At 41.8% G+C, this 25,250-nt stretch overlaps 1 protein-coding gene across 2 annotated transcripts; it reads left to right on the top strand.

Annotated features, from left to right (window-relative positions):
• The first annotated feature begins 6,891 nt into the window (after positions 1 to 6,891).
• On the top strand, positions 6,892 to 25,161 carry LOC128803448 (transmembrane 4 L6 family member 1-like). Of its 2 annotated transcripts, none has more exons than XM_053970438.1 (6): positions 6,892 to 6,985; positions 11,742 to 11,921; positions 15,447 to 15,512; positions 20,865 to 21,010; positions 21,799 to 21,985; positions 22,477 to 25,161. In XM_053970438.1, exons 2-6 carry the CDS (start codon positions 11,751 to 11,753, stop codon positions 22,495 to 22,497), a joined length of 591 nt encoding a protein of 196 aa, XP_053826413.1. In that variant the 5' UTR covers positions 6,892 to 6,985; positions 11,742 to 11,750; the 3' UTR covers positions 22,498 to 25,161. The 2 variants fall into 2 exon arrangements, with proteins under 2 accessions (XP_053826413.1, XP_053826415.1); XM_053970440.1 differs by lacking the exon at positions 6,892 to 6,985 and adding an exon at positions 11,315 to 11,394.
• The last annotated feature ends 89 nt before the right edge of the window (positions 25,162 to 25,250 follow it).

The raw sequence follows: 25,250 nt of genomic DNA, 5'->3' as shown, positions 1-25,250 counted from the left end.
AAAAATGGAAAAGTTTTTCATAAAAGGTAGTAAATGCAAACTCTGTTTGCCCTCTAATTTTTGGGCAAATCAAGCTTTGAAGTTTTTCATTTCAGCCATGAGCACTGAAAATATTTTATTAATAAAGAAGTCAAAACTATCCACGAACAATTTGAAATATCTGGATAGGTAGAACAAATTCCTGGTGGTAATAGGTTGCTGTCAATCAACTGCTCAGCAGGAAGGAAGTAAGCTTGGTGACAGCTCATTCCTCTTCCCTCCCATGTACCCAGTGAGTCTCTAACAATTAGTTTTTATTCTCCCCGAAGTGCCAAGAAGCTGGGTGTTAGAAGGAGCTTGCATGCAGTGATGAGATGCTCCACAGTAATTTGTTCCTTTATCTAATGCCTGACTAGACAGGCAGAAGTAAAAAAACCCAAGTGGGTCCCAGACAGATGCTGAACGCTCTCACGCATGACTGTGAAAGGGCTGGCGCTGGTTCGGTGGAGGGAGTGGGAAACATGACCAAGGCCAGTAGCATCGCTGGAGTGGGATGCTCTGGGATGAGAGGTGCCAATCTGAGCCATCACAACTTTCCTTCAGAATGTGAAGGGTTGCAGAGGCAGATCCTGGGTCAGGGAGTACCAGGCTAGCCCATGGGTCCGGCATTGCATCCCTCACCTCCTTCAGGGTCTGTTTCAGCTCGTCAGTGGAATGAGTTTGTAGCTGGACCTGCAATGTCCTGGATGAATCCAGCAATTGCTGAACCTTCCTCTGACTGCTGTATGAATCCAAATGGCATTCTTGTTTTCTTTTTCTCACTTAAAAGCATCCAGTCCATTTAATAACAGCTACTGAACATGCTGGGGACAACATCAGATGGATTTTTCTTTTTTTAATTTATCATGGGAAGAGGATGCCTCATGGGAGACACCACCAGACATGTGCTTTAATTAAACTATTGAACTATTCTTAAAAGAATCCTAGTCTCTTTCAAAAAGCAATTCTTCCAAGGAAGAAGCAGCTGTATTTCTTGGAGATCATAGGGAAATGCCTCCTTATCTCATTAAGCATCTCACGAATATTAAAAATAGGTTTAAAATGCTGAACCAGCTGTCTTCCATACACTGTTTCTGTTTTCCAGGGCTGCATTTCATCCTTGCGCTCCTTCAAGCTCCCTCTAATGGCCATCGACATCGTGGGTCATTGTCCCCCTGTGCCATTGCAGGGGAACCACACAGGCACGAAGCCCCGGCACTGCACAGGGCGAGATGTGCCCCCTGGAGGAGGCCCTCCAGGCTTTTACTTTGGCTATGTGTGTGGCTTCATCTCTCACTTAGCTTTTTTATGACCCTGTCTCCACCCAGTATCTTCCCTCTTATGACTTCCCGGTATTCTTGCCTTTCTCCCAGCCTCTGGAGTCTTGCCATCATCACAGAGTTAATGCAGGTCTTGCCCTTAGCTCAGCTCAGGCCCACACCTAATATAAAAAATGGATTACACCACCAAGGAATGACACGAGCATACTCCACACGGTTTGGTCATTTTTAAGTCTTGCTTATGGATCTCTTCCTCAGGCTGGCTCAGGAAGGGCTACCTGGACCTACCATGCCCAGACAGCTTTTGAATATTTCCAGGACTGGAGATTATATATGTCCAAGGATGGGGACAGACAGTTCACCCTTTTTCAGAAAGGACCTTTAATTATGTCTGCCTAATTTTACCACAAAAAAAAAAAAATGCCTGCAGCCCACTTTCCTCAACGTCCCTTTACCCTCAAAAAAGCCTTGATTGAATCTGCCTTTCAGTGGACATTGAAACAGTAAAGAATAAATAATTTGAGGTTGAAGATTGCTTAATTTCTGGGAAAATCTGGAATGTGTTTGTCTGTGAAAGCAGAGAATCCCTTTCAGAAACCAATCCAGTGCTAAGAAATACCTGAAAGCACTTTACACTTAGGGAAATATTGACTTAATTGCCTCAGGCCCTTCTGCTACATATGTGGAGATTTTAAATACTATCCTGTCCCACAATGGATGCAAACAACTAACAGCTTTGGAGTCAGCAAAGGGATGGATTGTCCTTTCTTCAACCAGCCAGCACCAGCTGGAAAGAAACAAACCTCAGGATCTGAAAAACAGCTGTATTTCCAAAGGCTTATTCAATTTTTCCACATATTTTCATTTCTCTGAAACAGGCAAAGTAAGTAGTAAGTACTTCTACTAGCAGGCAGTAATTCTGGCTACAAACCTGGCCTCATGTGCATGTTCAAAACATCACAACTACGCACACAGAGCTAGTATTGATTTTCCTTTTTTTCCTTTTGGCACAAAACCAGATGGAGATGGCGAATGAGTGGACAGTGCCCCTTGCAATAACAAAACACTTAATGATCACTTCTGACCTCCTGGGTGTTGCCCTATTCTTTCATTCTGGTGGGAGTCAGATGCCCCAGCTGCCTCAGCCTTGCATGGAAATTTGTAATCTCTTTCAAGTTACCTGGATAAGCTACATCTCTCAGTCTGACCAAAACCAGCACTCTGGACTACAGAAACCTTCCCTCCTGACACTGTCAAACATCTATAAAAAATACAATGAGCATTTTTTGACAAACCACATACTTCTTAAGCGTATCCCCAATATTTGTTCTTCATTACTGAAGACTTCCTAAGAAACCTGGAGCAGTTCAGGGCAAGAGAGGAAAGGAGAAGGATCACCAATAAGATTTCTCCTGTTTGCTCAGGTAAATAGGGGCATTTTCCAGTCAGTATTACTTTTAGCTCCTAATTCACCCTCTCCCTAAGCACATTCTTGGGCAAACCCCAGTGTCAAAATATATGGATGAAAAATGCCTTTCAGCCAAAACCAGAAAGAAGTGTTGCATGAAACCAGCAAAATGAAAGCACAAACCTCTAATTATTTTAATATTGGATAGTGACTGTGTTGTTCTGTGTTGGGAGTACAAACAACCCTTGGCCACAGGCCATAGTCCATTGCTATTATAGAAAACATTGGGGTTGGTACAGTGCTGTCCCTGGGCAAACCACTCAGATAATTAAATAAAACAAGCTTTGTTATAAATCAGATGAATATACGTACACATAAGCAAGCAATGGATAATGCTTTGTTGGATGGGCAGAGCTCACTGGGTGTTGTCTCAGGACCATTCTCCTCACCCCAGAAGGTGCTTCTGCAGAGGGTTGGCTGTGCCACCCTGGGGTCATATAGTAACTGATAATGACGGGGCTTATTCCCAAAGCACTGTCTCTTGGTAGTGGTGCAAGTGTCCCCAGAGGCAATGATGTGTGTGCTGCCATTGCAGGGGGAAAAGTGTGCTTAGCAGGATGTCAAGTCAGGGAGCAGAGAGAGTCTAAGTATGTAGGAAAGGGCATTACACGTAAAAGGAGAGACAAGAGAAAATAAACCAGCAGGGGGGGAAATGAAAAATAGGTAAAACAGAAGAGAAGGAACAATCCATCCATGTGACTGCTGTTGCTACAAAGTGCATGTCCAGCATATGCTGTGTGTTGGGACCACCAGTGCATGATGGTGCAATGCAGTGAATACACTCCCCAAGAGTACAGAGAGCCTATTTCAAAATTTGTCCAGAATAACTTCCATTCCCCCTCTTCAAACTTGTAGGTATCCTTAATATAAAAGCCTTAGCTCTGCACCACTCAGCCATTAAAAGTGGTTGTTTTCTGGCTGTCTCTGATCTGATTCAAGTAATGAGCCTTTTTTTACTGAACTGTTTCTCAGCTTCCTCAACAGTCTTGCTGTGAAGGTCTTGGATACTTCAGATAAAGGAAAACCTGAATAATGCTGGTGGTGTCATTTCCATCTTCCTGCTTCTACCTTAACAGAGCATCTGCATGCTCCTGGATACAGGCAGGCAGGTTCAGCTGTGCCCCAGGCCATGTTCCCTGCAGTGCCAGGACCTTCTGAAAGCCAGCTCATCTCAGAAAAGGCTTCTTAACAGCAGTTAAGTTTCCTAACAGCAGTCTGATCTCAGGAAAATCAACCTCACTCAGTTGAAGGGAACCTTCAACTCAGTTGAAGGGAACATTAACAGCAAAGTGTCACAGGAAACAGCAGCAAGAAATAATTTGTGTCGAAATGGAATAAATTAAATTGAGTGGAGTGCCACTGTGTACTCAGAAAAAAGCTGTGGCTTCAGAGCAATCACTTAAGTTTTGTACAAGAATAGATGGGAACAGAGCTCCTTGCTCCTTCCACATCATATCAACAGCAAACAGGCCATTTTTCCTTAGTGCGCAGCAGCTGCGCTCCAAATGGGGCAGATCAATTAATAGAGTAAGTGGGCAGTCAGATATGCCCTTCAAAAACCTGCACATGGCTGTAATTCTTCAGTTTCTCACATTGCAACACTCAAGGAAATTGTGGGGCTGAACTGTTTTCATTCCCATCATGATGAATAACATTTTTCACATATTTACAGTTCCTCTCTCAATTCCCATGCTGCTACATGTAACTGGAAAATTTATGGCTAAAAGGGTAGAAATAAAAGGAGTATCAGAGCTGGTATGCAGTAAATCAATATAATCAGGACGCATTGATCAGTGGAACACAAAATGTTTTCATTGCCTTAAAAGTCAATATTGCAGGGGGAAAAATAGATGTACACAATCATATACACTCAGCCACTAAACACTTCACAGACAAAGCTCAGTGTTTCTAAGTGTTTTAGAGCTTAGTTGCTTTCATTTCTTTTGGTTGAGCCTGTTGCTTTAGAAAAACAGTTAGGAGTCAGGATGCCTGGTGTTAATACAGATTTTTATTATGTTCTTCTTTTTGGCATTCTTCCTGTGCTTCACAATGAGCAGTACTTAGCAGAGAACTCATCAAAGACTGAATGTAGAGCCTACTTAATAATGAGCACATCTAAAGATATTATTGAACCAGTAAGAGAATAGAGTACAATATAGCTTACTATTATTTTATTTTTTCCTATAGTGACTAAAAGCACTAGTCTTTAGTTAAGCCCCTGAGCACATAAGGGTTATATAAATGTAAATGAAAACACTGAACTTGCCCCAAACAGTTTAAAATCTACATTGTCAATAGACAAACTTTGGAAAGTGCAGAGAAGAAAATGAAAAAGGTCAATAAAAGAATGTGTAATGCTGGGGACACATATAGGTGAGAAACTACAGAGGTGAGGTTTGCACATCATCCTGGAGGAGTATGAGCCAGGCAAAACCAGAGAAATGCAGAATTAAAATGGAAGATGCTGAGCCCAGCTTAGGGTGTTGGGTATGGGAAGATGAGAAAGGTGGTGCCTGAGAAATATTATGGAATTAAAGTCTATAAAAACTCCAAGCAACCAGGATATGAGATTTAGGGGCAGGGTTCATCTAAAGTATCATTATGAAGTTCCCTCATTTGCTTCTTAACTCTCTACATAAACTGGCAGGTCCCTCCAGTTGTTCCAGCTGTCAGTGCAAATTGCTGATGGTCTTCAAGTTTTTCTAAAGTTAATTCTTTAACTGGTTTAAATGTCACTAGACCTTGTGCCTTTGTCCTGTCTGGAGATTGTACGACACTTTGTTCCTTTCCCTTTGGGTTGAAGCACTGCCACAAAAGACATGGTTAAAGGCTGTTGCTGCTGATGTCAGTTGATGTTTGGGGCATTGGATTCAGTGAGTTAATTCAGTTTTCCTCCTTGTTACCATTTGCATTTTAATGAAGGTTCTTTGCCTGAGATCCCTCTGAGATCACTAAAGACTTTCACCGGCTGTGAGTCAGTGATTAGTTGGTATGATTATTTATATTAAATATGCAACCAGGGCCTGAATTCCTGGTGCTTTTGCAGTCACTCTGCCATGCTGGTAGTCCTCATGGATGCGATTCATCTGACAACAGATTCTGACATCTAGATCTGAACAAGTGGTGAGATTCTTTTACCATGAATGATTTACTGTAATCCTACAGTAATTCCTAAAATAGATCTTGTGATTATTTTCCTTAGAAGCATGTTTCTCTCACGAGAAACAAGCACAGCCTAGGTTGTCAGAGAGGGGATGTTTTCAGTTGAAGGGAAGGATCTGGGTATATTCCCAGCACAACTGAGGCCAAATCTGACCTACCAAGTAACATATCTATTTCTATGTTTGAAAGTTCAAACATATTTTAACAGTTATTATTATCATCACGTTTCTTACAAAAGAAACTCCCTTTCTCCTCAGTATAAGTCTTCTCCCAGTTCAATTTTAATGCCTTAATACTCTTCACTGTGTTTTACATTTCTTGGCCCAATCCTAGTGTCTCTTCTACCTTTATTTTCTCCACTGCCAAAGCAAATTTTCAGTTTCCATTCCATATTCCTACTCTCTCCTCCTTGGAATAGTGTGTTTTTTTGTTTCCTTGCTCCCTCCTTTGGTCACATCTCTCTTTTTTCCCCAGCCTGTCTGTCCTTCTTTCTCCTTTTTCTCCTGTGAGTCTTTTACCCTTCCCATCCCCATTCTCCTCACCTAACTCTCCCATTAACATGCTTTGGAGCACAGCCAGTACTGGATTTTAACAGCCACAGCCTGGTGGTCAGAAGATGATGCCACACCAATGGCCAGACTTTGCTGTGCCACCACCTCGTGCTCCAACCACATTTTCTGCCAGGTACTCGTAGTTCCTCTGCCATCTCCTGCCTTTCCTCTTCTGCCAAACTCCACACAGCTGAAATGGTTACAGCTGTAAAAAGGCCTCCACTGCTCCGATCCATGTGTCCCGCAGGCTGAGACATTGACCATTGGAACACTGCCTTAAAAGAATCAATAACCATGGGTGACACGCCAACCTCTCACTGGCCAACCAGGGATAACTTGGGGTATTTCCTCATTCTCAGAGAGAAAGAACTATTTGTTTAATAGAGGCCATCACCCAAAAACATTGCTGTGCCTCGCTCAGACAGCCACACTCCAGGAGAGAGGAGCTGGAAAGCCTGAAGCCAGCTGTGGAGAACTCTGGAGGCCATCTTAACCCTGCTTAGAAGGTAAGCAAAAGTATTTACATGCTTACTGTAGCGTTAAAAAGCAAAACTTCCTAAAAACCTCACTAAAAAATAGAAGCTTGCTCTAGCCACCTTGCTTAACGAAGCTGTAGAATGTGCTTTTGTTTAGTGAATTAATAAGGTGTTTTAAGTGCTTTTGGCAAACTGGAGTGTTCTCCTAAGCTATAATAACACATGCAGATGCTCTAATGTGCACAGGTAGCAAAGCAGCATTGATTTTGGTAGTAGAGGCTCTCACTAGGTCTGGTGATTGTTGTTTAGGTAAGTTCTCCCTGCAGTTTGAAGTGGTATTGAGATAGGTCAGGCAGAAAGGGCTGGAACCCCCAGCTCTTCCAGCCAAAGCAGCGTCACGTTGCTTTGTGCCGTACAAGAACTGGGCCCTCTGGTGATGTACAAAAGATGCAGAAGAGAATTTATACCTCAGCTACAAGGCTTAGCTTTTATACAAGGAGGTTAGGCTGTGCCTGTGCTTGTTTGCTTCTCTTGGAGGAGGGGAAGTAGGTGAGGTTGGGCAAACAAATGGAAAAGCTAAAGCTGGAATGAGACGGGAAAGCAGGCAGGCAAGAATTACTGTAAAAAAATAACCTAGACACTGGTTATTTGAGACAGGTGAAATATCCAGTATTCTTTCCATTTTCCTCCATTCCCATTCCCCACTTCATCTTTCACATGCACATTGTTGGTCTGTTTAGATTTTTATCTCTTTGAGCTAGGGCTTTCTCCAGAGGCTTGCAAAATGCTTTGCCAAATTCTGAGCACTGTGTAAACAACAGGTAATGACCATAAACACAGAAATATCTCTGTTAAAAATGACCCCATCTGGAACAGTTTAATGCCAGTTAGCTTATTTTAAAGACGAAATATAAAGCTCAACATGACTGTGAAGTGCTCAGAAGAAAATGCATGTAAGCACAGTGCTCTTGTTGAACTCATAGCAGCAGAGAACTATGCAAATTTTTTGCTATAGAAATGCAAACTCAGAAGAAGTCTCTAGGAGCCACATCTGCTTCACAGCAATATATGGCAGCCCATAAAGTCTTTCTGTTTTCCCTCTCAGTTGAATAGGTCAGAGGACATCTCACCTGATATCTTACCTAAACTTTACCATCTTCATTCCGTCACCAAATTATGTTTTAGTCTGTCTCTGCCTTTCTCAAATGGCTTCAAGCTACCTTCCACCTGGGCTTTTTTCTTGCTTGGGAACCCAACCTTGATTGATTTCTGTGTTTCTAGCCTGCTTAATGCCTTCTCCACACCAATCTTTGTCATAAAACTTTCCAGATTAGCCAAGACACATGAGCAAATTGTGGGACATTTCACTGCTGACGGCCTCAGTTATTACAAAAACTATTTGCACATAACAAGTCAAGGCATCTGCATGTGCATGAAATGGTGTGTATCCACATCCTTTTCCTTCTCTTGCATTTGGTAACTGACTCACAGGAGAGCAAAGCCCTTTTTGTCATAAACTGACACTTCTCTCTGAGGACAGAAATCCACAGCTTGATATTTTGTATTTTCATGCACATTTTATATTTTTATGCATTTGAAAACCTTGAAGCTATGATAAAACATCATGAAGAAGCTGTGATCATGAAGAAGTTTGTGCCCTAAAGTTGAAGGTAGTATGCAAGTTCAATAACCTCTGACCCAGTAGTTTGAAATTTCCAAACTGACATGGAGATATATCAGTGGATCCACTTTTGCACTGATCAGGCTTTTCTCTCTGGCTGTAGGTCACAGCATGGGTGCAGTGTGAGCTGAGGTTGTAGACTTTGGTGAAGAGGGGTCTAGTAACAGCCTATGAAAAACTGGGGGGTAACAGAGGTGATGGAGTGGTGTGAGAGGATATAATGAGGAGCAACAGCCTTGTTTACAGCTTTGGAGATTCAGACTGGACACGAGAAAAGACTCAAGTGATTGGGTCAATCCTGCAATAGGTCACCCAGAGAGGCAGTGGTGGCTCCATCCTTGGGGGCTTTTTAAAGCTCAGCTACACAAAGCCGTGGCTGACACAGTGACCTAGTGTTGGTGGTAGCCCTGCTTTCATCAGGAGATCAGATTGGACACCTGCAGAGATCTCTTTCAATCAATGCTTCATTTATGTTCATTCTTTGATTTAAAAAAAAGAACCTGAATGCTATGAACTACTAAGCTACTGTATGTTATGACAGATCCCTGAAAATGAGATGGGATGGTTTTTTGACCTGCCCTTAGCAAACAGACACAGAATTAGACAAGATTGCAGCTTTTCAGATATTTTAGGGTAGGTGCCAAACAAGCCCATAATCCACAGTCTTATCAACCCTTATGTGCAGAATAAGCACGTCACAGTAAACAGTAATAAATATTTCTCCAATTCTTGCTGAGAGTGTAATTTTGACTGAAATAGAGGAAATGCAGCTGGTAGGCACCCTGGGGTGGCTTCCCTGCTTGTCCCAGTGCCAAGGGCTGAACATTCACATGGTATCCTTGGTAGCCATTTCCTGCTCTTCTAGACCTTCAGTGCAAGAGATTTCAAACCAGCTTCCCAAGACAGTGGTTCCAGAAAACCCAGGGCATCTGTAGTGGGTTTAGTACTGGCTAAATGTTAGTGCACCAACTAGAAATTATTTACTTATTTACTTGCTGTGAGATATGGATTAGGAGGAGGAGGGCAAAACAGGCTCAAACTTTAAAGGATATAACAAAAACTTTATTAACAGAATTAAAAGAAAAATTATAAGAAAATCAGAATAAATCTTCAGAACACCTCTTCCTCCCACAACCTCTTTTCCTTCCCCCTGACAACATGAAGAGACAAAACTTGGAACTTTTAGTCAGTTTACCACTTCTAAAATAATCTTTCTTTAGTTTAGTTAGGGAGAGGAGTCTCTCTTACCTTGCTATGGAGACTTTTTTACAAGAAACAGTTTTTGTGTGTCTTTAATGTCATAGCAAATCAGCTGCTCGGGAAAGGAAAATTTGTTTGCAGTGTGAAGGTCTTTCTTATGCTTTGCAGCTTTCTCAAAGTGCTTTTATGGGTTATGTCAATTTATGGGGTACTATTTTAACAAAAGTTCTTTTTTTTTAATGTCTGGGAATATAAGTTTTTCTTCTTTTGTCCCTGGGGCAAAGTTTCTGATCTCTCTTATCTTTTTCTGTTTAAACTTTTTATTGGATTATAGCTTTTTAGCATTTATATGCTTTAGCATGAGTGGGTTTTTTTCATGGGCTGCGGGTGAATGATGCATTTCTTTATGCACTTTATGAATTATAGTGAAAAAATGAAGTTTGATGTATCAAAAAGTATATCTCGACTATAGCCTCACAAAAGAATTTCAACTTCAGACTAAGGCATCTCTTTAATCCTCTCCCATCTAAAATTTGACTTCTTTACTGACTTCAGTAAGTTTTCTCTACGTGTTTTCTCTACGTGTCTTCACTCTTTTTTTTTCCTGATTTGGGAGAGAATTTGTGTTTGTAGGTTCATTTGTTCTTAAGTTTTATCAATTGAAACAGTTTTTATAATCTTGCAGCAGTGAAAGGTTGATCTCATCTAGGCTCTGCAATTGAGGAATCACTATGTTTTTTGCTGCTGGTTACGTGGTCCTCGCCGGTACCATGTGAGTCACGCTGGCTGACAGAACGTACAGCTTTTTCTTCATGAATGACACCAGGAAAAAGAAATAAAACTGCTGCTGCTGCTTTTGTCTTTCTGCTTGCAGCATGGTTTGCTAAAAGCAGCTAAGCAAATCAAGTCTATTGCGAGTCATGCCGAGATAGCTGCAGTGATGCAGTCTCAGCCATGTGGCTGCTCCTGGACTGGGCCAGCAGCGGCTATTTTTGGCCCTGGCCATTTCTGACCTTGGGGCCATCTCCAGTGTCGGCCATGGGGCAACTCCCGGCTCTGACCTTGGAGCAAAGCAAAGTTTATGTGTGAGCCATGCTGAGATAGCCCTGGCCGCACGGCGCTGTCTCAGCCACACCAACTCCGGACAAGCAGTCCTGGCTGCGCGGTCGCCCGTGGCACTGGGACAGTCTCAGTGGCATGGCCTGGAGGCAGCAGAAATCTCAGCCGAGCAGTCAGCTGCATGAGCCATGTGAGCCTGGCCTGGCTAGGCCCGGCCCAGCCGCACAGGGCCAGCCCAGGCCCGGCTGGTTGCTTCTTCAGAAGCCAGAAGCCAAGAGAGCTTCCCTGCCCTAGCCTATCTTCAAATGCGTTTTCATAGAGGCGTATTCAGCTCTTCTAAGTGGCTTAAGTGGGTGTCAATCTTCCAAACTAGCCAGTTGATTGGCTCCAGCTGGTCTCCACAGGGAACCACCCCCCAACTGAAAACCAGACTTGGTTGAACCAGGACAGCATCCACCTCCTCTTCCACTCAAGGCCTTGGCCCTGACTGCCAGCCAGGGTATCTGTTTGTGGGGTCATGGTTTTGTTACTGATATTCTCAATGGACAGACAATTGTCCATTAACAACTAAAATGAAACTCTCTGGTAATTTCCTGCCAGGAAATTACAGGTTTAGTCCTACAATTTTAAATAAATTCAATTAAACATCCCAGCGGTGAATAATGCAATTTAAAATAAATTCTCTGAAGGGAACAGGGTCTGTAGAACAGGATTATCTGTGTAAGTCTTAACTGGAAGATTTCTTTCTACAACATTGGTTCTTCTTTCATTGAAGTATAAAACTGCTGAAATCTGGTGCTCCTTGCACTGCAGTAACCCAAACCTCCCTCTATCTTTCCTGAGCAGAGAGCTGCCATGTGCACAGGGAAGTGTTCAAAGTGCATTGGGATCACCCTCCTCCCACTGGCCGTATGTGCCATTGTCTCCAACATTCTCCTGTACTTCCCCAATGGACAAGTACTGCAGCTCAGCGAGATAACTGATTTGGTCTGGTTTTTCCACGGCATTCTGGGAGCTGGGATACTGGTAAGAGATGAATATTTCTTGTGAGTTTTGTTCAGTTGTTTTAAATCTGGGGGGCGAGGAAATCTCCATTTAAAAAAAGGTCATAAAAATGTGTTTTGCATAAACACATGAACAGCTTGAATGAGAAGTTGGGTATATAACTGAGAAAATGCATTTAACGCAAAAAAAGTGCCTATTCAAAGAAATACAAAACATTCCTGAAATAAATATGAGGACTCCAAGTTAGGATGCAGCACTTGGCCTGACTGCTCACTGTGGAGAAGAGTTACATGAGTGACCATCCTCCAAGAGTGAAAGCAAAGCTGAGGTCAGCTGGAGGTGGTGAGTTTTCGCTATTGTCTGCACCCCCACGTTACTCCTCCAACTGACTTTATGTACACACAATTCATAAAAACATTAAGGAAAAAACTGAAACATATTTCAGCAGGTGTTAGTTTGAGACCCAGCTAACACTTGACAAATGTGGAGCTGCAAATGGCTTAATAAGCTGAATGCCTCCTGTTCCCACACTCCCATCCACCTTCTTTTGGATTGGATCTGGTTTGAATGTGCTCTTCTATAACTAGTTCTCCATTCCAGGCCTCAGGAAAGATCACTTTTATGTGAATAACCATGTCTAGAAGGGAACATGTTGGGGAATATTTATCTTTCCAGTTCATAAGAAAGCCTGCTCCCCTTGTGCTCTTTCAATTATCTACCCAAGTGCAGTTAAAAAGCTAAGCAATAACATGCATATGACCAGTACTGGGCAGATGGCAAACTGGCACAGAGCTGGTCAAAAAATAAAAGAATCTTTAAGAATAATTAACTTAGAAAAAAAGTAAATCTTATTTACAGCCAGCCTATGGTGCAGCTGCTGCTTAAGTCTATGGAAAGCCTGCAGTGGATCTGGTTCATACTCGTCTTTCCCAAAGCAGAAACACGGTATAAAGTCATTCAATAAACTGTTCTCCACCAGCAGCTTGTCTGCTTCTTCTTGTGGCTACCACTTGGGCCTATTACTCATGCTGAGCTTGAACATAAGCATGAGTTTGTAGAAGGAAGAAGTGCAACTACATGAGAGACCTTGTGGAAAATTCGTATCACTGCAAGCCCAGGAGTCATTGGCGTTCAATGAAAGGAAAGGAAAGATGTTAGACGTGAGAGTGTCATTGGCTCATTGAAAATGTGCCTTCTTTTAAGGGTTCCACACAGCCTTGCCTGTGGCCAGCACCACATACATCAAAAATGAGAACAGTTAGTCAGAGGAAAGGAAAAATTTGCATTGACCTTCAAAACACAGCATTAGGAGTAATTATTGATCCACAAACAATGCTGTTGAGTGTACACGTTTTCCAGAAAACAGCATGAGAAATGCCCACAGGTAAGAGGAAAGAAAGCATTATCATCAGCTCCATCTTCCAGGTGCTGGAAGCATGGGAAAATGAAGATTGGCTTTTCAGTGTCCTAAGGAGTTAAAACAAGGAACAGGATGTTCCACGACTGGAGTCTGGTCCATATCCTGACACTACAGTGAGGAAAGATGAAGCTGCAATATGTTCCCCCATGCACCTGGATTCCTCCCAGAGGAAACTGAGGCAAGTCATGCCAATGGGTTGCCCGATCTTGGAGAATCTCCCCTCAACTAGCATGCAGCCTTCAGAGTGAAGACTGTGGGAGAAACTTCAGAACAGCCTGGCTTAGCTCCGTGAGGCAGTAAACCTCCCTCCACCTGGGAACTTCATCTGTAGACTGAATCACAGATCGTCAGCACACCCTTTGGCTGAGTAGCCAGCTCCACCCTTTCCTCCTCTGCTAAATTTCTAATGGAAATTATATTACATGAAAACCTCTCAATTTCCTTATTTCAAATATTTAGGATGTAAAGAGAGTAAGACTGGCTCTATGTGTCACAGCAATGCCTTTCCTCATAGAAAGCCTGTGTGCAATAGAAGGAAAGACCTGACTGAGCCATGGCTCACACACAGCTCTTGTTTTACTGACAACAGCCAAACCCAGCAAATTCTCATGCCCATGTCAAAAGGCAGGTGTTTATAATCAGGCACTGCATAAAAAGAAAGCTGCCAAGCAAATCCTTCATCCTGAGCCAGGCTAATAGATGACACAAAAGTGTTTGCTATTTAGATGGGAAACCTTGAAAGAAAAATGACAGTCCTGGAGGAAAAGGAGTGTTGGTTTGATGGGCAGAGGTATTAACTCTTCTTCTGAGTGCCAGACAGTAGAACACTGGGGCTGAGGCTGCCTTGGGGATCATTTGTGATTATTTAAGAGTGGACTTCTTTGCAGGAAGAGAAACACCTTTTTAACCTCAATGCTCTACTTCTGCACGCTTCCAGATGTGGTCCAGATGTGGTCCAGCACCACTGTAGGTGCTGTAGGTTGTCTCTAGGGTGTGCATAAAAGGCAACAGAGAATAAATACTTTGAAAAATATTTAGGAGCCTACAATTCTAAGCAAGTTTCATAATAATGTCCCACACTGTTCAACAGAGACATTCACACTACTCACATAAATTCTATGGGCTTTGTTCATTATGGACATTCTGCTCTTCCTGACCTACATGAGAAAAAATCTTGCCAGCATCTAGTCAGGCCATTTTTACAGTTTTTACCTTTTATGTTTGTTTGTTTGATTGATTGATTGATTGACTAATTGATTTGGGTTCTCCTCCTTTCATTAACTTGATGGTAACCATTTTCTACTTTTTTAAATACTCCATTACTTGTGCTGCTCTTTGAGATGCTTTAACCAGCACTGGTGTGTAGAGACAAGGCAGTGGGCGTGTGCTGGCTGCACAGCCAGACCCACAAAAGCTTTCTTGCCCTCTGGCTACCAAACTAAAGGCAATTTTTCCTAACTCCAGAGTGTCTGTAAGGCAGCATTATATCTCAAGTCATAGATGGTTGCTGACTGCATTGTATTGGTTCAGCTCTGCCTGATAATTACCATGGAGAAATCTGATGTGAACTAGAAGTTCCCTGTTGACTGAAGTCCATCTTGTAGGTTTTCCAGAAGTTTAGCACAAAAAAAAAAAAAAAAAAAAAAAAAAAAAAAAAAAAAAAAAAAAGCCAAAACAAAGTCAGATTTGTTTCAGGAAGCTCAAGGCTGATTTCCTAATTATAATCCCAAGCAGAATGCTCAGGAGGTTTACACTGACCATAATTCTTAGTCCAGCTATGTATCTTTTCTGGGCAGAAATTCAGTTTTCTCAAAACTGACACTTTTTTTTTCCAAATAAAAAACCCCAACAATACCATGCTAAACCTTTTTATACCCTGAAAAAAAGCAGTATAGCTTCAGCAATCAGAATTGATGTACCAGCAATTTGCCAGACAGCTCTAGCTATAATCCCACACTTATTTCTGAGTAACTCTTCAGCAGCACCAACATCCAAGCAGGTGTAACTCCCAGAGAAGAGTCAGAAGGTGACTTACATTTGAGGAACATGATGCCCAAGCTCTTAGAATTTAAAAGCCACCCCAGCAGAAGTGCTGCACACCAATTCAGCCTGTGCTTTTCTTACAGGTTATTTTGCCGGCATTCATGATGCTGGAAGCAGGTGGAGCAGGATGTTGCGCTAACAGATGTGGGGTAAGTGGATATTTATGTGTTGAAATGGCCCTACAGAGTTTGTGTAATAGCTCTTTAAATGGCTGCTCAGCAGGTGGAAATGTGCAGTGACAAACCATCACACCACTGTCAGCAGCCATGTCAGGGAAATGGAGAAGAGGAGCTTGATCTGCAGCGTGCCTGGGCTGGGGCTGAGAGCTCAGTTAGCCAACAAGAACGTTATGATGTTGCAGCTGCTGATACGAGGGAAATGAGCCAGGGCCGGTGCTGGAGCCCTTAGGCACAACGCTGAGAGCAAAGGGGACTACATCCCATAAAGTAAAACGTGGCTCCAGCTTCCCCTGCTCAAGGCAATCATAAAGACTGAGACAGTAGCTTGTTCCTCCTGTTTCCTCTATACCCTTCCATGGCAATCTGCTTTTCCACAGGTTCATCCCTGCTTTTCTCTGTAGGGATACATACATCCCTTATTTGCAGGTCCATGCCAAAAGTGTGAGATGCTGCATCAGGCACTGAGGAGCCAGCACTGCTTCTTGCAGTTCTGACCATTAGCTCACATGTGCCCAAATATTATACATGTGAAATGTGAAAATGCAATTCAGGCTCTCTGACATCTAAAGAAAGGCCAGAGAGATGTTTTACTTGATAATTAAGAATATTATAAAGCAACATGTTATAAAGGCATCTCCACTCATCCTTAAGCCCTGGGCACAGACTTCTGTGTGGCTATCATTATTGGCAAGAATAAACTGACTTAGAAGTTTTTTTGAGTCTGCATCCTTCCCAGAAGCAGTCTGGAATGAGAGATTCCATGCAATAAAGCAGGTCTCTTCTGTACTCTTCAATTAATATTTAGTCTGATCCATGAGAAAACCTTTGCCTCTTTAAAACATTTTACTTAAATTAATTCATGATTCATAATACCAAAATAGCATTCTTTATTAGGATGTCACACATTAGCAAGCACATCCCAAGGGACATGCCATTACATTGATTTTACCAAATGTCACATGCACAGACAGGATGCTAACAATGGCCAAGCAGGCCAGCTGCAGAGCTGGGGTGAGATCCCAGGCACCCTGCAAACAGTGCCTGAGCCATCTGCTTTGCTTGATTTTGAGTGATGTAGAAAGCAGTGTAGTGTGTAGAAAGCCACTGTTGTGGTTCCTACGCTCGCTGGATCTGTTAAGTCACGAGGGGAAATCCAGCTGAACTGGGCTGAGTTCACACAACATCTCATTTACCTCTTTTCCATCCTTCATCCCAGTCCTAAATATTACAGAGCCAAGAGTCAAACTTCCCCAGTCTGGCTAGGTTCACTCACCAGCCCAACAACACAGCAGGTAGCACAATGTCATTCAGCAGCCCACATCCACAGACCCACCATGATCCTCCATTCTCCCCCTCCTCTTTCACTGTCTGAGCCATTCCTAGCAGCAGTACATCAATGCCAGATACCCTGTCTGCACCTTCCCATCACTGACTGGTTACCTACAAGCTGTTCCTCCTCTTCTTTATTTGCTGTTATGGAGGAATAAATTATATATTAAGAAAGTAATTTGATTATGCACTGTGATATTTTGTAGAATCAGAAAAATCACAGAATCACTAAGGTTGGGAAAAAACTCCAAGTTCATCAAGCCCAACCTTCAAATGAATACCACCATGCCCACTAAATCATATCACAAAGTGGCTGATGGTCAAGTGATGAAGCTACCCAAACCAAACTGGAAAATGCCTATCTATGAAAATGCTGTCTTTTGAACACACACCTCTCTGGAGTCACACATCTGTGAGGTGGAAAGGGTGAAGCTCTACCCCCTATGCTTTAAAAAGACTGTGGCTCAAAGTAGGGATGGGATGGGGACATGAGCGAAGAGTGAGTGGCTGTGAACAACACCAAAAACAAGTTTACCCTGCACAGCTCCTGGGGAAGAGTGATTTCCAAACATTCAAAAAGAGGTCAGTGTTGCAGGGCGATCTGAAGGCTGATGGTCTTCTTCTTCAAGGGAAGAAACTTCAGGCAAAATTTGCTTCGTGGAGAGTGGAAGAAAATGCACAGACATCCACAGCAGGGGTGCTCAGATGTCCTGACTATAAGGGCTGCATATGAAAGGTAGGGTAGGTATGGTGTGAGGCCCTGGAGAGCAGAGGGCTCCTGGGATTGGTTCAAACATCCACAATGTCAGCAACCTCCTAGAGTGCCAGAGCTCCTTGGGAGACAGGTCTGGATGGACCTATTAAGGGGTCTCCATCTACTGGCAGAGAAACAGCCCTCATGGAACTACTCAGGAGCCTCTGTAATCCAAAGGCAAGTTTGAGCACCTTTCTGCTTTGGAGATCTTAGGTATAAAATGATAACTTAGACTGAATACTCCAAACTGCAGAATTGCTTGTCATAGTAAAAAAGAAAAAAATAAAAAGGTTAAAGAATTATTACTGATCAGAATTATTGTTCAGTCAAAACATAACGTTTTCCTCAGGGCAGGGACTCTGTTCTATTTTATTTTGCCCAATTCCTGCTTTAATAGTTTCAGACTTCATCAAAGCCTTTACACACTGCCAAAGTATTTTCAACAGTAATAAAAATTACTATATTTCTTATACTTTTTATTCACTTCAGTGAGTTTTCCAGTTCACAGTGATTACATGCTTCATTAAGTTTTTTCATTAATCAGCTTTAAATTATTACTTACAAACATACATCAATGGCTTCTTGTCCTTGCATTACAAAGTAATGAACTTGGAAAGTAATAGATTTAGAAAGCTTCAGTGTCTTGCAGCTTAGCACGTACACATCTGAAATCATCCACTGCACTGACATGATGAGGAAAAAGACCCACCCAAAATACAGCTTCTCTCATTGCATCAGCAAACATATACTCCAGTATTTCTAAGTCTTCCTTAAGAGTTACTAGTAGAACAACAATAGCCATAGCAGCTTTCCGACAAACTTAAGGAAAGATATCCAGATAACCAGACAGAATAACAATTTCATCAAAAACAAACAAACAAACAAAACCAAACCAAACAAAAAAAACCACCAAAAAAAAAAAAAAAAAAAGTGTATGGAACAAGAACCAGGGTATTAAAGAGCAGCACAAGCTGGGACAGGAGGAACTTGGTAAATTCACCAAAGTAGCTGATGCAAACATTCAAAGAATGAATTCAAGAGTCTTCGTCAGCTCACCAGGGACAATTCAATTAAAGGATAAAGCAGGGAAAATCAGCAAAAATGGTCAGCAAAACCTTTTCAGGAGTACAGAACAGGTCAACATCATGGGAAACAAATTTCAACACACTCAAGCATCCCAGCTTAGGCCTTCTGTTCCAATTAAGGACACAAATGAGGAAATGAAATATTTCAATGAGAAGTAAAACTAGGGAAAATGCTGAAAGTTTGAGATGATTAAATACTTAATAAAATTCTTGGATTTTAACAGATTATGAGGCAAGCCTCCAGAAAAGTCTCCAGATCAGTAGTTAAAATAGGGAAATGCCCCTGGATATCTAGAGAATGCTGAGGAGAGCCAATCCAACAGCTGTAGCAACTTCAGACTCCTCTTTCGGTGACAAGTCTCTGTCTAGATGATCTTGTACACAGTAAGGGAAATAGTTGGGATAGGCTAGTCATACAGTCAACAGATTCCAAATGAGACAATCATGTGACAGAGCAAAGTCATCACAGATAGCACTGACAAGTACTACTAGTACTAACTGCTATCATAAAACATAGCAATACCAAAAGACCATTTGACTTTTTCCTCATAATTACCTTTGGGATACCCTGTACTGCTATGCTGTACTAAAACAAATTGCTAACATAATTAAGATACTTCAACCAAGAAGCAGAATCAGAGTTGAAGTAAATGAGAAAACAAGTGGGGAAAAGTGATTCAGAATAGGTAGGAGTTTCAAAGAGAGTATCAGTCACTCACCTTCACCACAAGGCATGGTTGGTAATCTTATTGTGAGAGACAGTGCATCAGCTACAACACAGACACTGTTTTGGTCCAGGACAATAGACTAAATTACCTACATTTTGCTGACAGTGGAGCTCTGCTCTTGCAATTCAGCCAACATGCAGATAAAGACTAAGAAACAAGTATCCAGCTTTGCAAGAAAAGACTGAGTTGTTAATCAGTTATGATTAAATAAATCCCATGAGAAATCCCAGCAACTTTTAATTCAAGGATTGCTTTAGAGGCAAAACAATACACAAAACTAGACAATTCACACACCAGCATCGTGCAAGGTTCTACAGAAAGCAGTTGGCTGCCAAGCTTGAAAATGTATTTACCAGCCTGAATGCATTCAGACAGTGAAGCCTTTTTAAGGCTTTGTCAAAAAACTCCAACACGGATAATGGATATTTCCATTTAACTCTGTAGTGCAGTGGTCTGTGGAACAACTGGGACTAGAAGAAAGTTTCTACCTGCCTTGTGAAGTGGTGGATTTGGCCTGGTATTTGCTGGCAATGGGGAATTATGAGACTTGAGATATTTGGCTTCAAACCTGAGTCATGAATGAGAGTATTTTGTATGTGCGTCCTTGGTCATGCCATTGCCCTGACTTTAAGGCAGGCCTGCTGCCTTCTCCCTGCTCCAGGTCTTCCCCCGGCTCTATGGCAGAGTTGTGAACAACCACCAACAGTGATTCTTAACAAGACTATTGAGAAGCCTGTCCTAGATGCACCACCAGTAGCACCCTCCTGGGATTTTTATTTCTATAGACAAATAGCAACTGGATGCATCCCATTCATTACTAGAAAACTACCCCAGAATGGAGTAAAGGTAACATTTCTGTGGGAGTGGCTGATGTAAAACATGAGTGCATTATATAGAATTTGAAGTCACTGCTGGTTTGTTGCCACATGCAGCACAATTAGATTTCTCAACATGAAAAGTGGTAATCACATGTCATGGTGTTGCAAAATGAAGGAAAGCAGCAATAAGAAACGCCATCAATTAGCAAAAACAATTAATGTATTTTCTGTTGCTTTCATACCTGGTTCAGTAGTTGCTTGCCTTTTCTGTTGGTCCAAGGGCTAAGGAAGGTGAAGAGTTGGAAACGCTAAGGCACATGATACAGAACGGATCAATCCAGGACTGGCCTTATACTGGCTTTTGAAAGAAAACTCACAGATTTTTCATAATTGATAGCTTAAGCATAAAACTCAATAAATTCTTTAACATCTAGGACAGCTACAACAGTCAGAAATAGTCAACTATTTTTACTCCCACAAATTTAGTAGCAGTACTAGTTTCAGCATAAAGTAAGAGACAAGAAAGAGCATTCTTTCTCATTCATTGTGAGTCCTCCATGCTACTCAAACCTCTGTGCACACAATGTTGAAGGCCATTTCCCTTTCAGATGCTGCTGTCAGTGATCCTGTCTGTGTTGGGATTCGCAGGAGGAGCATATTGTGTGGTCATCTCTTTGTTGGGTCTGATTGGGGGTCCTCTGTGTGACACAGGTGATGGAGAATACCTCTACCCTTTCAGGAATGACACTCTGGAGTGAGTATGGCTTACAGGCTCCTCCAATTTTGCTTTCCCTGATCCCTCCCCTATCTTTTTAAAGTGAACTTGAATTTTTCCAAAATGAACTGATAATTCATTTTCAAAACGAACTGATGGTTCATACAGGTATGCACCCTGTGTACACCTAAACTCACACTTCTCTGAGAAGCATGTTCCAGCTGGTCATCTCTTTGACCAAGGTATCACCCTTGGGCAAATTGCCTGAGTTTCATCTGCTGTGCTTGCCTCAAGCCCCTTGTGCAATTTGCACCATGCTTTCAAAATCCAGTGAGCTGTGACTTTCTTTACTGTGCCACATTAATCTGTTCAATTATCAAGAGTTCAGCCAGCTCTACCTACTTCTGAAAAGCAAAGCAAAAATCTCTGAATCTTTAAAGTCAACCTTGACAACTGTGCTCTTCAAATCAGAGCTAGAGCTAATGAAAGGACTGGGCTGAGACACCACAGCAGGAATGGAGAATGTGGAGACACATTTTAAAACCATTATGGACCTTTCTATTCAGTTATTAACATAATGTTCCCTACAACAAAGAGGAGATTCTTGTGCATGGCAACAAAGTACAAATGTGGCTCTCTTCCCTAATTATCAATTGCATCTCTGCAAAGGGAATTCTGGGGAGAATCACCGGCTTTGACCAATTATAGCACCACCTGAGATTTACTTTGTGCAGTCAAGTTCAGAAAATGAAATGCCAGAAAACAGAGAAAGCATTCTCATTTTTTTTACTTTCTAATATCTTGCCAATTATTTTCCTATATCACAGAGACAATTATTTGTTTAACCAGACAACATGGAGTATTTGCAAGCAACCTGAAAACATCATCCTTTGGAATATTGTCCTTTTCTCTATTCTCCTGATCATCGGTGTGATTGAAGCTATTCTTTGCTTCATTCAAGTCATCAATGGACTCACTGGCTTCATATGTGGCACATGTATGAGGAGAAGAAAGGTTGGTATGCAGTAAAAGGGTGCTTTATGTTCTTTCCAGTTTTATTTTTCAGGCTCTGGTAATGGTACATGAGCTGAGAGATCTGCACAGTCCCTGGACAAGCTCCTCTGGGCAGTACAGATGCATTTGCACACTCTCTTTCTGTCTGTCACATTATTGTCAGGGATAACCTGGTCCTCAGATTTTTCTAAACAGCAGTATGACATATTGACATACTCATTGCATGGTTCTGTTGCTATTTAAGAAGCCTTCTTGATAAAGTGTAATGACCCTCCCTAGCATATGTAAGTGAGAGACAAAAAGCTGAGATGTTTTAAATTGGTCAAATGTAGTAATGTTGTTATTTTACAGAATGGAAGAGAACATCTTCCAAATTTCATTTATCACTATTGATTCCTTTTCATTGTTTCTTTTCATTATACAAGATATTTGCAGTAAGTCAGATATCCCCTGTAATATTAATTAATCATCTCTCATTCATTGCCTTTCAGACAAATATTTCTGGAATGTGAATGACCTACAAGGAATGCCAAGACAAGCCCCAAAATGCCGATTCACATACAATAAGGATAGTGCACTGTGCTGTTTTATTTATGGGGGGACAACAAAAAACAAAACAAAACAAAACAAAAAAAAACCAATGTTAAGGAGTTTCAATAATTTTTTTATAAAGAAGTCAGGGCAGAAAAGGGCTAGATCATTTCAATCTGAGACTCCACATTTTCATCTCTCTAAAGATACCTGCTAAACCTCAGGTACTGGCAAAAACATTAATCTGTCTGGCCCTTACTGCTGTATTTGTGTATAAAGCACAACAGTCCTCAGATAAAAGATCACCACTTGCCCTCTCATGTATGTGGGAAGTGGAGATTGTTAATTTATTAGCTGCATGAAGCAGATGCTCTCTGGCAGATGTAAATAATATCCCATCCTCCCCAAATCTCACCATGAGCTCATCTGTCTGTTCCTATTAATTTTCGAATGGGGCACTCACAGATTTGAATGAGGATGAGCAGAAAATACATCGAGCAGTGTTTGAGACACTGGAGAGGGAACTGAAGAACATGGTTTTCAGCTCTTTCTGCCATCCTGGAGCCAGATCCCCTTGCCAAAGCCCAGGACACTTCTAAATTAGTTTTTCAGGAGCATCTGAGAGTTGTGGCAGCCTTAGAGGAGCATTTGGGTCAACACAGACGGTAGGGTTTGTAGCAAGAGTTTAGAAATGTCTGGTTTAACAAAAGGGTGAAGAACCTCACCACCAATTATGCCTTCATGAAACTGCCTAAGAATTTTCCTAACTTCCACACAGATCTATAGGGCTGTTCTAGAATAGAGCACATGGATCAAGGAATTACCTCACCAAAGACAAATGTAGTAATTATGTACAGCTTAGTAATAAATAGAAGATACAATCGGAAGGCAGCAAATTGCATCAGCATTAGTTTTTAGCAACAGTAATACCAACCAGGAACTGCATAATTCCCCATCATCACTCAAGAGGAAGCTCTTAATCTTGAGCTAATGTCCATGACTGGGAAATTTCAGAAAACTCATCATTTCAATGACTTCCTCAAAGGTTAATTCTTGGACATGAACTGTCTTTGTCAGCCAAACTGTGAAAGAATACTAACCCAGCCTGAATGCATGCAGCCAGCTATGAAAACCTGAATATATTTAAAGCACTTGGAGCCTATTTTCCCTGATTTATGTTTTCTCAGAGTTGTTCATATTTCCGCACTGTAGTGTGGGAGCAAGCTCTTTAAATACACTTATTGCAGACATATGTGGCTGCTTGTGCTGTCCTTTAATGCAACATGCAAAATGCTTCACATTCTCCTTTATATAAAATGGAGACAAAAAGGCCAGTTGCCTAGATGAGGAGCATATGCACCTTGGAGCATAGTTTCACCCCTAGAAGGAGGAAATTTAACCTATAAAATTTAAATGCAACTTCTGTAAAGAAGAAAGTGTAAGACTTGTTGAAGTGTGCAATTCATCACTAGGTGCATCCAAACCAGCCAAGTGGCTTAAAAAGCTCATGTTCTTTGCCAGCTGTGAAGCATGGACAGTGCAACCACATACAGCAGACAGCAAACCAGGAAAAGAGTTAAAGAGGCAGTGGGAAAGAAGGATATTTGCATGTAGTCAGGTGGAGAGAGACTCCTTCATCAGCACAGGGGCTTTATGAACTCTTCACAGTCCCTAAATACCCACCCTTCCTCATCCCTTAGTTTCGACTCCCTGACTCTCACCTCTGGGATAAAGCCAGCTTTGGCTGTGCTAGCACCAGGAGAGGAAGAGATACCCACTGGCACACCTCCCACACAGAAAAATAAGTGCACTGTGCTGCTGCCATCTGCTTGTTCCAGGCTGTCCTGCCCTGAGGATGTCTGTGTGCTCCTGGGAACACCCTCTGTCCTGCCAATCGTGTGACCAATGGCCTCACTGATATATGTAAATATTAAATATTGCTATTCTGAACTTATTTCCTGACTTGATTTGTGTGGTCTGAAGGACTTATGAGCTCAAACTACCTCCAATGGGAAGATAAATGGAATAACAGAGAAAGCAGAGTTAAATCATTTGATTTGAGTCACCATGAAGAAGTCTCTTCTACGGTAGGCATCAAGATACACAGGCATTGCCTGGGAGAGGCAATCTTCCCCCAGCCCACACTGAAAGAGATGCAGAAGGCAAGTGGAAGGCATTGCCTTTCTGAGCAAGGTTCAGTTGTCCACCATGGACAGGAACATCTGGTGCCATTTGAAGTGCAGCAAAGAACCCAGTCACAGATGTCCAGAGATACAAGAGTCTTATCTGGAGCTAACAACATGGAGATGTGCTGACCAAAGCAAACAGCTGTCCCTTGCAAACACAAGGATGCTAAAAATTCATTTAGTGAAAATACATAAAGGTGACTAAAATTAGATTAAATTATTTCAGCTCATGCTTTTTTGGATCCCCCAAATCACCTTTTACATGAGTCAAAGCCTGTGCTCTCAGAAGTGACACCAGAGCCTTCTCCAGGAGCCAGCCAGCACATTGCAACAGGGGCAGCTCCTCATGCCGAGCACTGCAGGGAGACCTGAGAACCCAAGCTCTTCTGGTGGGCAAGGCTTCAAAAGAAAATGTCTGCATAATACTAAATATAATAAAAACTTTGATTTGAACAGAGAGTTGGCCTGACTGAAGATAAGATATCATTGTTCAGAATTAGGATTACTACAGATTTTAAATTATTGGGTTTGGGTTTTTTCTAAAATGG

Source organism: Vidua macroura, chromosome 2 (assembly GCF_024509145.1).
Source record: "Vidua macroura isolate BioBank_ID:100142 chromosome 2, ASM2450914v1, whole genome shotgun sequence".
NCBI classification, from domain to species: Eukaryota; Metazoa; Chordata; class Aves; order Passeriformes; family Viduidae; genus Vidua; species Vidua macroura.
The sequence above is the reverse complement of the archived record's forward strand: the minus strand, read 5'-3'. Positions and strand labels throughout refer to the sequence as shown.

Coding starts and splice junctions, on each gene's coding strand:
- LOC128803448 (XM_053970438.1), top strand. CDS start 11,751: ATGTGCACAGGGAAGTGTTCAAAGTGCATTGGGATCACCCTCCTCCCA. Junction 15,513..20,864: donor GTTGCGCTAACAGATGTGGG/GTAAGTGGATAT, acceptor TTTCCCTTTCAG/ATGCTGCTGTCAGTGATCCT. Junction 21,011..21,798: donor TTCAGGAATGACACTCTGGA/GTGAGTATGGCT, acceptor CCTATATCACAG/AGACAATTATTTGTTTAACC.